The following is a 16,852-nucleotide window of genomic DNA, read 5'->3' on the forward strand; positions in this document are numbered from 1 at the left end:
GACTACTAGTTTATTGGTTGTGCAGAATCTTTTGACCTTAGTCTCTCTGAAAATGAATTGATTTTTATTTTTTTTTTTTACCTCTAAACGATCTTCAACACCTTTACTTGTTTTTGCAAATAAACGAGCCAACGGGCAGGGCATGAAACGGAAACTACTGGTTTTGTAACTGCTATTTTCTGAACAGGTTTTCCTTTCTGTAGCACTCATTTGTCTTTCTTGCAAAAGCACTCCCCTACACACACACACACACACACACACACAAAAACAACCTACCATGTCATTTCTCAGGCTTCTGAGCAACCACTATCTATATAAACTAGAAGGCAAGGTATTACTTGTCAGTTTGCTATAAACACATTTTTGCACTAGAAATCCATAATTCTGTGGTAGAAATATATGCAAACAGTAGACCACAGGCACCACGATATCCACCGTTCAACACAAGCAGATCAATATGTTTTTCAGTTGATTTCTCCATATGCACAGTTAAGAGACTTCTGGAATGAGACTAACATAAGCAATTCTTCTCTCACAACTGGACTATTGCAACTCATATTGCAATATTTCAGTTGCACTTCAGAAAATGTTGTAGCTGTTACAAAACACTACTGCCAGATTGATTTTATTAATGTCGGTTTGATAGTTCTGTTCCACTTCTGGCTGAGTTACATTGGCTTTCTGTCAACAAGTGTATTAGGTTTTAAGTTGGCTTGCTTGGGTTTTAAAGCTCTTTATGGTCAAAATTCTGAGAATGTTATTGAGCTATTCTTCCCTTTTATTGACAGAATTCTTCTTTTTGGCAAACTTTTCAAATAGATTATCCCCCTCTTCTAAGAATGTTCATTTAAAATCCTTATGTAATTGATCATTTTCATTCTGGGGCGCAAAAGTCTGGAACACTCTGCCCTATGAGTTAAGACAAATCTCACCTTACATCTTTAGAAAGGCTCTGAAAACCTATTTTTTTGAAGATTTAATGTAATTTCTTATGCTTTTTATTATTTGTATTTTGTTTTATATGTTATTGTAACTTACTTATTGTAAACCATTACAAATCCTTTTAGGAACATGAGCATTATATAAAATATGGATAGAATAGAATAGGATCAATGGGTAAACTAAAAAGACAATTTTTTTTCTGTGTGATATCAGAGGCACAGACTCCCTGCCTCTTGAAGTAAATTTTTCAAAGCTTTTGGCTACAAAAATGGTGATTAATTAATAATTTTTGACACACTTTTAGGCTTGCCTATTTCTTCATTAGAAAGGCACATACAATATTGTCTTCTTTTGTTCCTGTAAATTCTCAATATTCAACCCTTAGATGATGTATTTCTGTAACCGAACACCCAAAATTTAGCTGGTTTCAACTCTGGTGCAAATCACAAATATTCAGTAGCACTAATTGGTTAAGTGCCGTTGGGTATTCAAACTTAGCTACTAACAAGTTATTTAAATGGCCAGGACCCTCTCTATTATGTTTAAATCACTTTGAATATCAGGCAGATCAAAAACACGTTCATTTTATAACACCAACGAGGTTACGTGACACTATGAGCGCGTGAGGACGTGTTCCTGATTGGCTCTGGGGCCCTGCTCTTCTATATGTAGTGTTAGCTCGACATTTTTGCAACCTGGCTGGCGATTTCAGTTGCTGTTGAGTTCGGGACCTCATGGACAGATATTTAACCTGCTCACAAGAAGCAGCGTGCATGAAACCCGAACGAAAAGAAAAGAAGCGCTCGAAACCTGGTAAGCCCAAGATGGCGGCCGCTCGGGTACCGCGGTGTCGGAGTTCACCGACACAGTGCTCAACGATATCAAAACAGCGGTGGCGCAGGTTCTGGGACCACAAATGGACACTCTGGCGACGCAAATGGCTCGCTTGGAACAGCTTTTAACTGACACGGCAGTCCGGACCACCGACCTGGAGCAGCGAGTGTCCATGGCAGAAGACACGCTCAATTCTCATGAATTAGACCTTGCGGCCTTGCAAGAAATGGTGCATCTTCAGGCTGATAAACTGGACGACCTAGAAAATAGGTCCCGCCGCAGCAACCTTCATATTTTGGGCGTCCCTGAAATAATACCAGATGCGCGCTTGCTCGCTGAGCTGGAAGGTTGGCTGGAGCTGGAATTTCCTAAAGGCTTTCGACAAGGTGCCACATGAAAGGCTGCTTAGGAAGCTGTGGAACCACGGGGTGGGAGGGGATGTGCACAGATGGATCAAGCACTGGTTGTCGGGTAGACTGCAGAGGGTCGGAGTGAAGGGCCAATATTCTGACTGGCGGGGAGTCACAAGCGGTGTGCCACAGGGATCGGTGCTGGGGCCGTTACTCTTCAACATATTTATCAATGACCTGGAAAAGGAGGCAAAGTGCGAGGTTATAAAATTTGCAGACGATACCAAACTGTGCGGCAGAGTTAGGTCCAGGGAGGAGTGTGAGGACCTGCAAAGGGACCTGGACAAGCTGGAAGACTGGGCAAACAAATGGCAAATGCGCTTTAACGTGGAAAAATGCAAGGTCATGCATATAGGGAAAAAGAACCCGTTGTTCAACTACAAATTGGGGGGGGGGCATTGTTGGGAGACAGCAGACTTGAGAGAGACTTGGGTGTGCTGGTGGATGCATCACTGAAGCCATCTGCACAGTGCGCAGCAGCCTCGAAAAAAGCCAACAGGATGCTGGGCATCATAAAGAGGGGCATAACAACCAGGACGCGAGAAGTCATCATGCCATTGTATCGAGCGATGGTGCATCCACATCTGGAATACTGCGTTCAGTATTGGTCGCCGCACCTCAAGAAGGACATGGCGGTACTTGAGAGAGTCCAAAGGAGAGCAACGAAACTGGTAAAAGGGCTGGAACACTGCCCATACGCCGAGAGGTTGGATAGGCTGGGGCTCTTCTCTCTGGAAAAAAGGAGGCTCAGGGGAGATATGATAGAGACCTTCAAGATCATGAGGGGCATAGAGAGGGTGGATAGGGACAGATTCTTCAGACTGAAGGGGACAACAAGTACGAGGGGGCATTCGGAGAAACTGAAGGGAGATAGGTTCAAAACAAATGCAAGGAAGTTTTTTTTCACCCAAAGGGTCGTGGACACTTGGAATGCGCTACCAGAGGAAGTGATCAGGCAGAGTATGGTACAAGGATTCAAACAGGGATTGGACGGATTCCTGAGGGATAAAGGGATCGTGGGATACTGAGAGAGGTGCTGGGATGTAACACAGGTATAGAAAGCTAACCAGGTAATAAGTATAGAAACCCAACAGGTCGTGCATGTGCAAGACCGGAGGGTTAGGACTACGATGGGAAGATAGGACTTCAATGAGAAACCAAGGTGGCAAGGGAGCCCCTTCTGGTGATTCAGACAGGTCGTGACCTGTTTGGGCCGCCGCTGGAGCGGACTGCCGGGCTGGATGGACCTATGGTCTAGCCCGGCGGAGGCACTGCTTATGTTCTTATGTTCCTCTTCTACCTAGTATAATTTCCTCTGAGCAAGTTGGCTTTGTACAGGGCAGACACTCGGTACTGAATGTCCAGCGGGCGCTGTTAGCTGTGACTAGAGCGCAATCAACTAATACTTTAGGCATTCTCGTGAGTCTGGATGCGGCCAAGGCCTTTGACCAGGTTCATTGGCCTTATCTTTTCCAGGTGTTGGACTTTGTGGGAATAGGGGGCTGGTTTATGTCTTCCCTACGTGCATTATATTCAGCCCCCACTGCCTCAATCTTGGTCAATGGGACCCTCACCAGTTCATTTGTGGTTGGTAGAGGGACGCGTCAGGGTTGTCCCCTGTCACCTTTACTCTTTTTGCTTTACTTAGAATCTCTTCTCTGTACGATCCAGAGAGATGATGAATTGGTTGGACTACCAGAGGGCTCCTCTCAATTGAGGGTGTTGGCCTTTGCTGATGACCTCTTACTAACCTTGGCCCAACTGCAGAGATCTCTGACCAGGGACCTGGAGCTCTTGGACGAGTTTCACCTTTTTTCTGGTCTGACGTTGAACAGGCAGAAGTCTTTGGACCTTCCCCTACAAGTGGAGGTTCGAGATACATGGTCGGGAACCTTTCCTTTAGAATGGGCCTCCTCATCCTTGCGTTATCTAGGCTTTATCATACCCCAGGATTTGACAACACTTTATTCACTTAATATTCTTCCCTTGCTCGCAAAAACAGGTCGGCGGGTGCAGGCCTGGTGCTCTTACCCGTTGACCCTTCTTGGCAGAATTGCTTTATACAATATGATGGTGATACAAAGTTCTACTGATCAACGGCCTGTCTGGGGAGGGGGGGAGAACAACATTTCATGTGAATTTGCTATTCTGCTTCACAGAAAACTGCTGCCATAATAAGTCCAGGGTGGGCTGCGAAATGTACCAAAGAACTAGATATGTAGCAGGTCCAACCATTGTCCAGCACCACATGATCTATGGTGGGAGAGAGAAACACTCACTATCACCTCTTCTCATAACAGACTTGAACTTTCTGCAATTCATTATAAGCATTCTGAAAATATGCAAATTGGGATCATTATGCTGTAGGTGCAATTTGTGTTAGCTGACTGGATAAATGAAATACAGGATGTGTAGCATCCAAAGAATGTGTGACAACAACCAGTACTGACTACAAAGAAAATCACCAGTGTACTGTATACCATGTTGTACAAAACAAGACTGAAGATTATTATAAAGGTTCCCTGTCCAAAATTTGACCAACTAAAATTTGAGCATAGAAAAGGTAACCTGCCAAATGTCAAGAAAGACAGACAGGAAAATCAAGCCAAGATCCCCAAGCTTGTAGGTCTGTGCTCTAACCATTAAGGTACATGGATAGCAGTTGAGCCAGCATCCTCAGTGCTGCAGTAATTAGGGATTTTGGCATAGCTTTGTCATGCCCCAATACCTTATAAAAGTACTTTTATTGTTAATCTGTGTACGTTTTAAACTTCCAAACTTCAACGTAGAATATTTCACTTATAATACTAACTCTGAATAATACGAAGGGATGCTGAAACATTCTCAGCCCAACCAACTTCCTAAATTCTGAGCATTATTTTGCCAATGTAGCTGAAGAGTGTTATTTTATTTTGCAAAATGCCAATTTGTAGAATTGTAATGCTATGTTATCATATCGTTTCAGATCACTGATTGAACCATATCAATGAAAATTGTGGAATTTTCAAGTGTGGAACTCCAAGCTGTCATGAAGTTCCTATTCTTGCAGAAGAAAACTTTAAAGGAAATCCATGAATGTATGATGCAAATGTTGAGTGACAAATACCCATCATATTCCACAGTGAAGAAGTGGTGTGCTAACTTTCAGCAAGGAGATTGAGACCGAAGATGCAGCAAGGTCTAGAAAGCCTTGAATGGTGTCAGCTCCTAAAATTGTTGACTTTGTTCATGACCCAATTTTGGTAGATTGGTGAATATTGGCTAGAACAATTGCTGACATATTGCAAATTATCCAGGGAACATATTGGGTGAATAATCCACAAGGAGCTGGTAATACAGAAACTGTCAGCCAAGTGGGTGCCCAAATGTTTGAATGCTGACAAGAAACGACGTCGAGTGGACACTTCGAAATTGATTTTGCAGCATTTTCAGTGAGCTGGTGCCAACTTTTTGAAATGACTAGTTAACCACCTTGAAATAAATGATAAGGTGGTATATCAAAATTTTAATAAACTTGAAACTTGATGAAACATGGTTATACCACTATGATCCTGAGAAAAAACAATAGCCCATGCAGTAGTGGCACTCAGATTCTCTAAGGCCAAGGAAATTCAAGATCCAAAAGTCAGCAGGAAAGGTCATGGCCACTGTGTTTTGGGATCAGAAAAGTATTGTAATGACTATCTTCCAAGGGGCCAAACAGTTAATGCAGAATACTATTTTAACTTGCTGTGCTGATTAAAGGAGGCATTGAAAGAAAAAAGGAGAGGGAAGCTGTGAAGAGACAATGCATCTACTCAACAAGGCTGGCAAAACGATGGATGTTTAGGTGCAATTGGGGTTCCAGTGCGTAGACTATTCACCCTACTCACCAGATCTTACTCCATCTGATTATTTTCCATTTCCAAACCTTAAAAAGGGGTTGAAAGGTTGAAACTTTTTGAGTGATATGGGAGGTAATTGCAGCAGCAGAGCAGAATTTCAGTTACCAGACATCAGGGTTACAGAAATTACAGACAGGATGTGCCAAGTGTGTTGAACTTAGGGGTGAATATGTGGATTAACTTGTAAGTTTCATAGCGCCACGTCATTCCCTTCTTGGTTGGGTGAGAACTTTTCAGCACCTCCTCGTATATTTAAATTTTATGTTAGAAAAGTACTCAGATCAACACCACTTGCAGAAGTCATACAAGAGCATAAGAGGAACCATCATAGTACTCCTGAGGTTCCAGATCATGCTACTAAAACATATAACTAGTATCTAAAATAAAATAAAAAACGAAAATAATAAAATGATTTTCCCTACTTATCTTCTAGAGAGTTAGGTGATCCTTAATCCACTCACATTCTGATGTTCCCCTCATTTTCTCTCATGGCTCAACAAGATAGTTTCTCCACCCTATTGTGTATCATATCCTAATGATAATCCTACAAAAGCTCCTCTTTACTCAGACATGAGTTTCACCCAAGGCTTCATCAGAGTAGCTCTAAAACAAAAATAAAAAGTATATATCATTCCTTATACTCATTTCTATTATTTATACATAGATATATATATAGATATAATTTATTTATCTATATATATATAACAAAGAGCACACTATACGAGAGTGTTAAATACTTATTGCTTTTTATATAACTAATCTCACCACAATTAATACTTAGGTCCATAAACACCTTTATCTCCCAGCATAAACTCCAAGTCGGGAGTCAAACTACTTTCCTTTCAGTCTTTACTTCCAGAAGAGGCCAACCTGCTACATCCACACCATTGACACAACCATTCTGGACGCACCCTATGCTTCAACTTCCAGGACACCTACAGAACACCGAACATACCCCAACAAAAATGGATTGAGGACCACTTAACTCCATAGAAGATAAGTGGGGAAAAATCTTTTTTTTTCTCTTTCATTTTTTCTTTTCTTTTAGATATTGGTTAAATGTTTGAGTAGGATGGTCTGGAACATCAAGAGTGCTATGATGGTTCCTCTTATGATCTTATGTGACTTACAAAAGTGGTATGGGTCTGAGCACTAACATAAAATTTAAATACATTATTCAGAATGATAGCTTTGTCATGCATCATAAGAGGAGAATAACTGTGAGATGATGGTGAACTGCTCAGCAGTTAATTCCTGTACAGTGATTCTATTAGAGGACTGAAGTAGGTCACTTTGTTCTTTGGCTTTTGATTAGATGTATTCATTACTTGCCACACAGAGCTGTTCAGAGACTTCATAGAGATGGAACCATGCCCCTTCCCCCAACTAAAAAAGTAATGTCAATGGATTCTAATCTGAAATGTTCCCTCTAATATGAGGTTTCTTGTACCAAACTATTTTGTTTATTGGCTCAGCAGTTCCTCCAATTCCTTTGGGCTGCCAGCACAATCAGAATCTGGTGTCATTTGCAAGTCCTAGGAGTCTCCTTCCCTACCTGCCCCCTATTTTAGATCTTCTCCTCCCCCCGCCTCCAAAAAAGTACTTGAAGTCCTGTAATTGTAGTGAGTACTCTTCTGGGGGCAATGAAACAGAGTTCCTTTTAGAACAGTGTTTCTCAACTTCTTCAAGCCAAGTACCCACTAAGTCTAACAAATATCAACAGAGTACCCCCCAAGCTCTACCCCAGACCCCACCCCCATAATAGCAGTACTAATTGTAATGCATTTCCTTCCATCCATTTTCCATATACACACATAATCTTATTAACAGATAATAGTAACCACAAAATTTTTTTTAAAAACATTAAGCACACGGTATGCAGAGAAAATCTTAATTATCATTTATATTTGGGGGGGGGTTTCAAAGAGGTCAAGGCAGATGACTTTAAAATATGCAATGTCTATAGTAAAATAGAAAAACATAGTGCAAAATATAGACAGCAGATATAAATTCTCAAAATGGACATATTTTGATCACAAAATTGAAAATAAAATCATTTTTCCTACCTTTGTTGTCTGGTGATTTCATGAGTCTCTGGTTACACTTCCTTCTGACTGTGCATCCAATATTTCTTTCTTTCTGCCTCCTGCATGCTTCATCTCCTCTGGATCTCATTCCCTTCCCCAACCAACATCTCTCTCTCTCTCTCTCTCTGTCCCTAAATGAGTCCAACTTTTCTTTCTGTCTCCTCTACCCCTATTAGTAATGTCTCCCTCTCTCTCTCTGTCCATCTGTTTTGAGAGATCCAGGCATCTCTCCCAACCCCTCTACTGCCACATCCAACATTTCTCCCTCTCTCATCCCCTGCATCGTGCATTTTTCACCTCTGCCCACATCTCCTTCTATCCCCCCTCTCCAGCACCATGCCACATCTCTCCCTCCATTACTATGTCCAATATTCCTTCACCTTGCATCCCCTTCAATCTGTCCCTCTGTTCCCTCTCCACCACCATATCCAACATTTCTCCCTCTCATTCTTCTCTCCCCTTTGCATCTCTACCTCTCTATGCCCAATTTCTCTCGTTCTTCCTTTCCACATGTCTTTCCCTCTCACTCCACACCTATATCTAACAATTCTCTTTTCCTGTTCCCTCACCCACCAGCAGCATCTCTCGTTCCCTCCCTTCCTAACCCCCAGTCCGTGCAGCATTTGTCTTTCCCAACCCCCTCCGCACCCCACCCCCGCAGCATCTGTCCTTCCCTTATTCCCAACTCCAGCCCCCACTCCTCTCAGCTGGATCTGACCTCTCCCCAGTTCCCTATTCCCCCACCTACAAGCTCCCCGCCACTGTATTTTAAAATCTTTGTGCAGCCAGAGGCACAACGAAAACAGCCTCCCACCGTCTGTCTGTCTGTCTGCCTGCCTGTGAAGTGTTCGTTACCTTCTGGGGCAGGCAGATGGCAGGAGGCTGGCTTCATTGTGCCTCCAGCTGCCCGAAGATTTTAAAATACAGCGGTGGGGAGCTGATAGGTGAGGGAATCAGGAATGAAGCCTGCCTCCCACCCCGCCATCTGCCTGCCTGTCCCAGAAGTGTTCTTTCTGCAGTGTTCTGTAGGCTGCAGAAAGAACACTTCCAGGGCAGGCTGGCTTCGTTCTGCCGCTGACCGTACGAAGTTTTAAAAATACAGCGGTGGGGAGCTGGTAGGTGGGGGAATTGGGAACTGGAGAGAGGTCAGATTCAGCTCAGAGGAGTGGGGGCTGGGAATGGGTTGGCTTTGACGGAGGGGGCGGGCAGGAAGTAGGGATCCCCAGTGGCGGCAGCGGCTTAGGCAGACAGGCAGGCAATATTCATGGTGGCGTGTACCCCCAACAAGCAGCTCGCTTACCCCCAAGGGTACTGTGTGTTGAGAAATACTGTTCTAGAATACTATAATGACAGGCCATAAGATTTTGGCACTGTGCAATGAGCATGATTTTCTCTCTCCCCAGAGACTACTGTGGCTTCCAGTCACACATCCTCAAACCTGGATGACCCGAGGTTAAGGCAACTTGAGCTGGGAACTGAACTCTGGTGCCTCCATATAGTAATGTGCAGCACTGCTAGTGAGCCACCAGTCAGGCTTGGTATCACAATCTGTGAATATTAAATCAGCACTTTCTTCTAACTTAGCAGATGAATATTTCCAGCCTCAGAGAGTACTATTTGATAAAGTCCCATATCTGTGGGGTAATTCCTAAAGTTAGATGTGGGTGGGTGGGTGGATTGAAATGTTTTTGACCAAATAGGCAATTAGAATATTTGGGCTGAAAGAGTGAATAATTTATACACCAGAATCATTATAATAAGAGAAATAATAATAAGCTCTTGCAATACAAAGTTCCTCTTCTCCTCGCCCCCCCCCCCCCCCTTTAATCACCTACACCAGGGGTGTCCAACCTGCGGCCCGGTGAAATATTCTGTGTGGCCCTGGTCGAGGGCGATGCAGTGTTTTCATATGCTGCCCCCGGGTGTTTACCATCTTGCCGGCTCCCTCCTCTGTCTTGCTGCAGAATTTGTGCAGCCCCAGAAAAAAAATTTTCTGACAATGCGGCCCAGGGAAGCCAAAAGGTTGGACACCCCTGACCTACACCTATCATTCCATGTTTTTTTCCTCTTTCCTATTTTTCAATTGTAGTTCTCCCCTCTGCCCTCTCTCACACATTTTGTTTAAAATCACATATCCTATCCCCCAAAGTTTTTTAAAACCATCATTTCCCCCCTAAATTCCATTATTTTCCTTCCTTCATTTCCAGTGCCTCCCTAGCCTCAAATTAGCACCAAAATTCACATTTTGGCTATTCAGAAAGCCAGATCTGCATATGGCCATGAACCACTTCCTCTTTCCCACAACCAGCTTATACAATGGTTCCCAATTCTGTCCAGAGAGATGCCCAATTTGTTGTGTTTTTAGAATTCCATGGATACACTTGCATACAATGGTGGTAGTAGAGTTAGCTGTCTAACAGTTAGTATAGCAGCCTAAGAATCAGTGGAACAGGGTTCAGCTTCTACTGCAGCTCCTTGTGATTCAGGGCAAGTTGCTTAACCCGCCACTGCCTCAAGTACAAAATAAGTACCTGTACTGCACTGATTGTAACCAAAGAAAAGCACAAAACAAGACTGTGAAATGATGGATTCTGATGTTGTTTTGTGACTACATCATTTATTGAATAACGTTGATATCATGAGCATCATTTCCACAGTCTTGTTTTGTGCTTTGATGCAGACTGTTTGGATTTTTTCTTGTTCTCTGTAACCACAGAAAGATAGTATATAAAGTCCCTTTCCCCTTTCCTTAGTATATGCAAACCTCTCTTCCATCCTTTCGGTGGATATCCTGAACACCTGAAAGTCTGGGAGCCCCTGAGAACAGGTGCGAGAACCTCTCTCTCTCACCAGCAGAAATCACCACATCTTTCCTGCTTCTTAAGAGCATGAGCACATTATCTGCACCCATGGCTCTACCGCAGTATATACTGCAATTCTATTTTGCTTTATAATACAAATGCACATTTCTGCAGCATAAAGAGATTTGGTTTGCAGATGGTTTTACTTTCCTTTCCTGTTGCAAAGAAAATGCATTATTTTAACAAATTAATTACTCCATGAGCTATGTAACAAAGGGCTTCACTGAAGAAGTATTACTATCTGAACAGGTATTTGCTGAAAAATAACTGCACAGTTATTGCATATCAGAAGATCATAGGACTGACTACATTACAGATAACACCAAAGAAACCTTGATAGCAAAATTGTTTTCCCGTTCTGACAAGCTTTGAAACCGGATGAGAACAGCTTGATTGTTGCAAGATAGAGAGAGACAGAATTCAGCTAACAGGTTGCAGGTGAGACTTGATTATCAGCCTGGCCTAGTTGGGCTTGCTTCATCAGACCTGCTGAGGGAACCGCAGCCCACAAGCATTAACCTACACTGGTTTAGCCTGGTAAACAAGTTGCAAGTGATTTATTTTAACTCAATAGGCTCCTTCCTTCTCAAAGTCTTCAATTACTGGAAACCTGAGGAGGACTGTACCATCATATTAACAAAAATAAAAATCCCAATTTTAATTACCCAACTTAGTTTGGCTTTCAAATTCCATTAGCAAATTAAATATTGCAGCTTAATTCCAACAAGTAGAAAGGGGTATATCTGACTGTGTTCTTAAGAAACCAAAAATAAAAGGCATCTCCTAACCACACAATTCACTTACAAATAGAACTTGGATTTCTAATAGGACTTCAATTGCACTACTTCCCATTAAGTGGGTAATTTTTAAACCTCACAGTCCAAGTTGTTACTGCTCATTTATTACGTATTGAATATAGAAAGGGGATAAGGGAGTTACAGGGTGGGGAAAGGAACTGTGTATTCCACTTACAGCTGGCTTTATTGGATCATCATTTAAGCTTTGTGGAAATGCATATTGTATAGCAGAGGTTATTACAAAAAAAAAAAAAAAGGACCAATGGCGTAGTAATGGTGGGGCGGAGAGGGGCGGTCTACCCCAGGCGCCATGTTGGTGGGGACACCAACACCCCTTCTCCTCTCCTTGCCTCTTCTCACTCCACTCCTCCCCTCACCATGCGTGAGCCCCACTTCCCTTCCCCCATACCTCTAGTTGTTCACCACCATGAGCAACAATTTCAACATGCTCCTCACGACTGCGCCGTCTCTCCTGCCGACGTTGCTTCCAGGTGCCACGCATAGGAAGTGACATCAGAGGGAGAGCCGATGCGGTCGCAAGGAGCATGCTAAAGTTCTTGTTGCTCACGGCGGTGAACTAGAGGTACGGGGGAAGGGAAGGGGAACGAACACGTGGCAGGGGGAGCGGGGGCCCCCAGGTGCCTCCCACCCTTGCTACGCCACTGAAAAGAATTGTCTTCTGTGTACTATGCCCATTGACCCAATAAAAGTTTCAAATAAAAGAATAAATCTACAGATCTGCAAACAAGTTTTCTATAAAATTTGAGGCCGCTTAGGGCCCACTCACATTGCAGAGTTTCAGAACCCATGGGCACTGCTTCTTCTTTACAGTAAGTGTAAAGTCAGACTCACACATCACAATTGAAAATGACATTTTCCATGCATTGCCTGCAATAAGACTTCAAGTAGCAAGCAGAAGGTCCCCATATCATAAAATTTCTTTCCTCCTGTATTCAAGATTGTTTCAAAACTACACGACGTTCTTGTTTAAAACACTAGCTTCTCAGACAGAACCCATCAACTTCTATGCGCTTCTCCCCTTAGAAACATAACCCTCTATTAATGAACATCACTGTAAGGAGAATGACAGAAAATACTCCATGAAATAATTTAAGAAGAGAGAACTATGTATTTACCACTTGGTGGTTTCGGTCTTGGAGGAACATTTCTTTTAGGAGGCAGAGCTGGAGTGTCATGTTTACTTCTGAAAGGATCATCTGAGAATCCTGTTCCACCAAAGGTAGAGGCAAAAGGGTCGGAAATAGAGGTCTGGTGGGGAAAGTAAAAAAGAAAATATATAGTTATATGTACAGGGCTAGAATCCATGAAGAAGACAGATAAGGCTAGGTTAGTTGGAGACAAGATTCATTTACAAGTGTTTGACAAAACTAGACTTGGATGCTCATTTCTGTACTCCTGACAGTAAGAAACTTTGGCTTAGCTGAATATAAATATTTTAAATGCATTAAATAGGTAATCATGGTACTAATACTTCAGAATTGATTTTTTTTCAAGTGCCCAGTGTATACACCCTTTGGCCACACCACAAAGACATGTAAAATATGGTGGTGCTCCTAAAGGCAGGCTTCAGCTACACACTGTACAGAAAACCAAACGTGCAGAACATGCAAACAAAACAGAAACTATAAAGACAGTTATCAACCAGCCTTTGACCGTTCTCAAAAAGGATGGCATGCTAGAGGCAGGAACTTTCTCGTGAGAAACACATACCACTTGTCTTTATCAACTTAGAAGGGCAGCTCATCCTGTACAGATTGATCTTACCATTCACAATGCAACAGAGACCTGGGTAACTACTTCAAAACAGTGAGCTGAAATTAAGAGCTTCGGTACAGAGCTCCAAAGAATGCAAAAAAATTAGGATATTCAAAATGATTTAACTAGGAAGGAAGGATCCTACCCACTTAATTCTTCCTAGCCTGCTCCACAGCACATAGTCAAAGGCACTTAATCAGCTAGTGCCACTGAATGTATGCTCTGACTGCTGCAACACTATCCAGTTACTCCTGGGGGAGTGTGGGGGCAGTCAGTCCATTGACTGGGAAGTGCCCAGATAATGTTAGAACAGCAAAAAAGGCTGTCCTAACTTTATAGAGTGCCAAATACCGTATTTTTTGCTCCATAAGATGCACTTTTTCTACCCCCAAAAAGGGGGTGGAAAAGTGGGTGCATCTTATGGAGATAATATATCTCTCCCCCCCCCCCCCCCCACCGGTACCTTTTTTTAACAGGCGGTGGTCCAGTGCAGTCTCCTGCTAGACGGCTGCCTTTCAGTTGCAGAGTGGTGAACAACGCAGGAGTGCGACCTTTGCGCTTCCTGCCTGGACCGCACCACGCTGTTATTGGCTAGAGTCAGCCAATCACAGAGCGGCATGGGACCACCACCTGTTAAAAAAAGGTACTCGGGGGGGGGGGGTGCTGCGGGCTTCCCAGCACCAGACGTACCTTCGTGTAGAGGAGGAAAAACCAAGAAAAAAATTCTGAAAAAAAAATTTCTTGGTTTTTCCTCCTCTACAGGTGCGTCTCATAGAGCGAAAAATACGGTACCTGGGCAACATAAGAATAGCCTTACTGGGCCATCAAGGCCAGCAGACTGTTCTCACAGTGGCCAATCCAGGTCACTAGTACTTGGCCAAAACCCAAGGAGTGGCAATATTCCATGCTTCCCCCATGTCCAAACATTGGCCAGGACCTGGATAACTTCAGGCGACTGCCTAATACTCAGATATTCTATGCCTGGCACTGAATATGTGGGTCAGATTCAGTCTGTTGCAGTCAGTGCCTATGAATCTGCTAACTGCTGTGGGCTCAATATTGATGTGTTAGGCCCTTACTGAAGTCAAGTCAAAGCTGTTTGACATAATTTATTAGAAAATCAAAAGAACTATACTATATATATATGAATAAGAAAACAAAAAAAGAAAATATAGTAAAGACACCAATGATAGGGCTACTGCAATGTATCCATCAAAAATTGTGGAGCAAAATACCTCAGAACAATTACGCCCATATACCTCAGCACAACAGTTTCATGTAAATGGTGCTAATCACATTCACTGTCTCTAAAACATAAATGTTCAAAACATCATATGTTCATATCATCATGTAGTATTACCCTCTTAAATATAGGAGTACCCAGGGACAAAAATATTACTAAGCGTGTCCAAAAAGCACAGTTACTTACCGTAACAGGTGTTATCCAGGGACAGCAGGCATATATTCTCACATGTGGGTGACGTCATCTACGGAGCCCCGATGCGGAAGCATTTTCAAGCAAACTTGATTGAAGATTTAAGTTTGCTCTGCTGCTCCACGCATGCGTGCCTTCCTGCTCCACTAGGGGGTGCATCCCCTCGTGGTCTCCAGTTCACTTAACTAGCCAAGAAGCCAACCTCGGGGAGGTGGGTGGGTTGTGAGAATATATGCCTGCTGTCCCTGGATAACACCTGTTACGGTAAGTAACTGTGCTTTATCCCAGGACAAGCAGGCATGATATTCTCACATGTGGGTGACCTCCAAGCTTACTGAAGAGGGATGGAGGGAAGTTGGCAATTTAAGCAAATAGATTTCGCAACACCGATTGGCCGAACCGGCCATCGCTTCTGGACAGGGAGTCCAGACAGTAGTGGGAGGTGAAGGTATGAACCGAAGACCATGTGGCAGCCTTGCAGATTTCCTCAATAGGTGTTGACCTGAGGAAGGCTACGGAGGCTGCCATCGCTCGGACTTTGTGTCCCGTTACTCGACCATGCAGCGCGAGACCAGCCTGAGCGTAGCAAAAGGAGATGCAATCGGCCAACCAGTTGGACAAGGTGCGTTTGGAAACTGGGTGGCCTAACCGGTTTGGGTCGAAGGACAAAAACAGTTGTGGGACTTTCCGGTGTGGCTGAGTGCGTTGGAGGTAAAAGGCCAACGCTCTTTTGCAGTCAAGAGTGTGGAGCGCCACTTCTCCGGGGTGAGAGTGGGGCTTGGGAAAAAACACAGGTAAGACAATGGACTGATTGAGATGGAAATCAGACACTACTTTAGGTAGGAACTTTGGATGGGTGCGGAGTACCAACCTTGTCGTGATGGAATACCGTGAAGGGTGGGTCCGCTACCAGGGCTTGTAGCTCACTAACCCGCCGTGCGGACGTGAGTGCAAGTAGGAAAATTACCTTCCAAGTGAGGAATTTTGGATGGCATTTGTCTAGGGGCTCAAATGGGGGTTTCATTAGTTGAGCCAGAACCACGTTAAGGTCCCAAACCACCGGGGGAGGTTTGAGAGGGGGGTGGACGTTCAGCAGGCCCTTCATGAAGCGAGTGACTAAGGGATGGAGCGAGAGGGCTTTCCCTTCCAGGGGCTGATGAAAGGCCGCAATCGCACTGAGGTGTACTCGAATGGAGTTGGTCTTTAGGCCGGAATGAGATAGTTGAAGTAGATAGTCAAGGACCAGGGGGACGGGGACCGACACCGGGTCCTGGCTGTGGGAGGAGCACCAGGTTGAGAATCTGGTCCACTTTTGGGAGTAGCAGGTTCTCGTCGAGGTTTTTCTGGAGGCCTCCAATATCTCCTTGACTGATTGAGACACGGGGAGAGCAGTCAGGGGGAGAGAAACCAAGCATTCAGATGAAGAGATTGAAGATTGGGATGTAACAGTGAACCCTGACCCTGTGACAGTAGAGAGGGAAACAGAGGCAGAGGCAGTGGATCTCTGACACTGAGTTGAAGTAGAAGGGAAAACCACGGTTGGCGTGGCCAGCGAGGGGCAATCAGGATCAGGGTGGCTTGTACTGTTTTCAGGTGGACAAGCGTCCGCAGTATCAGAGGGAACGGCGGGAACGCGTACAGGAACCTTCCCTCCCAATCGAGGAGGAAGGCGTCGGCCTCGAGCCGGTCCGGGGAGTATATCCGGGAGCAGAAGAGAGGCAGCTTGTGATTGTGAGGGGACGCGAACAGGTCTATTTGAGGTGTCCCCCACCGTTCGAACACTCCTCGTAGGGCCTGAGAGTGTAGTGACCACTCGTGTGGCTGGA

At 44.0% G+C, this 16,852-nt stretch overlaps 1 protein-coding gene across 12 annotated transcripts in view; it reads right to left on the bottom strand.

The window, feature by feature from the left end:
* The window catches only part of EPS15L1 (epidermal growth factor receptor pathway substrate 15 like 1), a 395,592-nt gene that overhangs the window by 103,548 nt on the left and 275,192 nt on the right, over nucleotides 1-16,852 (bottom strand). For all 12 annotated transcript variants that reach the window (XM_033956496.1, XM_033956490.1, XM_033956493.1 and 9 more), the window contains one exon: nucleotides 12,952-13,084. In XM_033956496.1, coding sequence (XP_033812387.1) covers nucleotides 12,952-13,084 — 133 coding nt within the window. The remainder of the gene's footprint in view (nucleotides 1-12,951; nucleotides 13,085-16,852) is intronic.

The sequence above is a fragment of the Geotrypetes seraphini genome, chromosome 8 (assembly GCF_902459505.1).
Source record: "Geotrypetes seraphini chromosome 8, aGeoSer1.1, whole genome shotgun sequence".
NCBI lineage: Eukaryota > Metazoa > Chordata > Amphibia > Gymnophiona > Dermophiidae > Geotrypetes > Geotrypetes seraphini.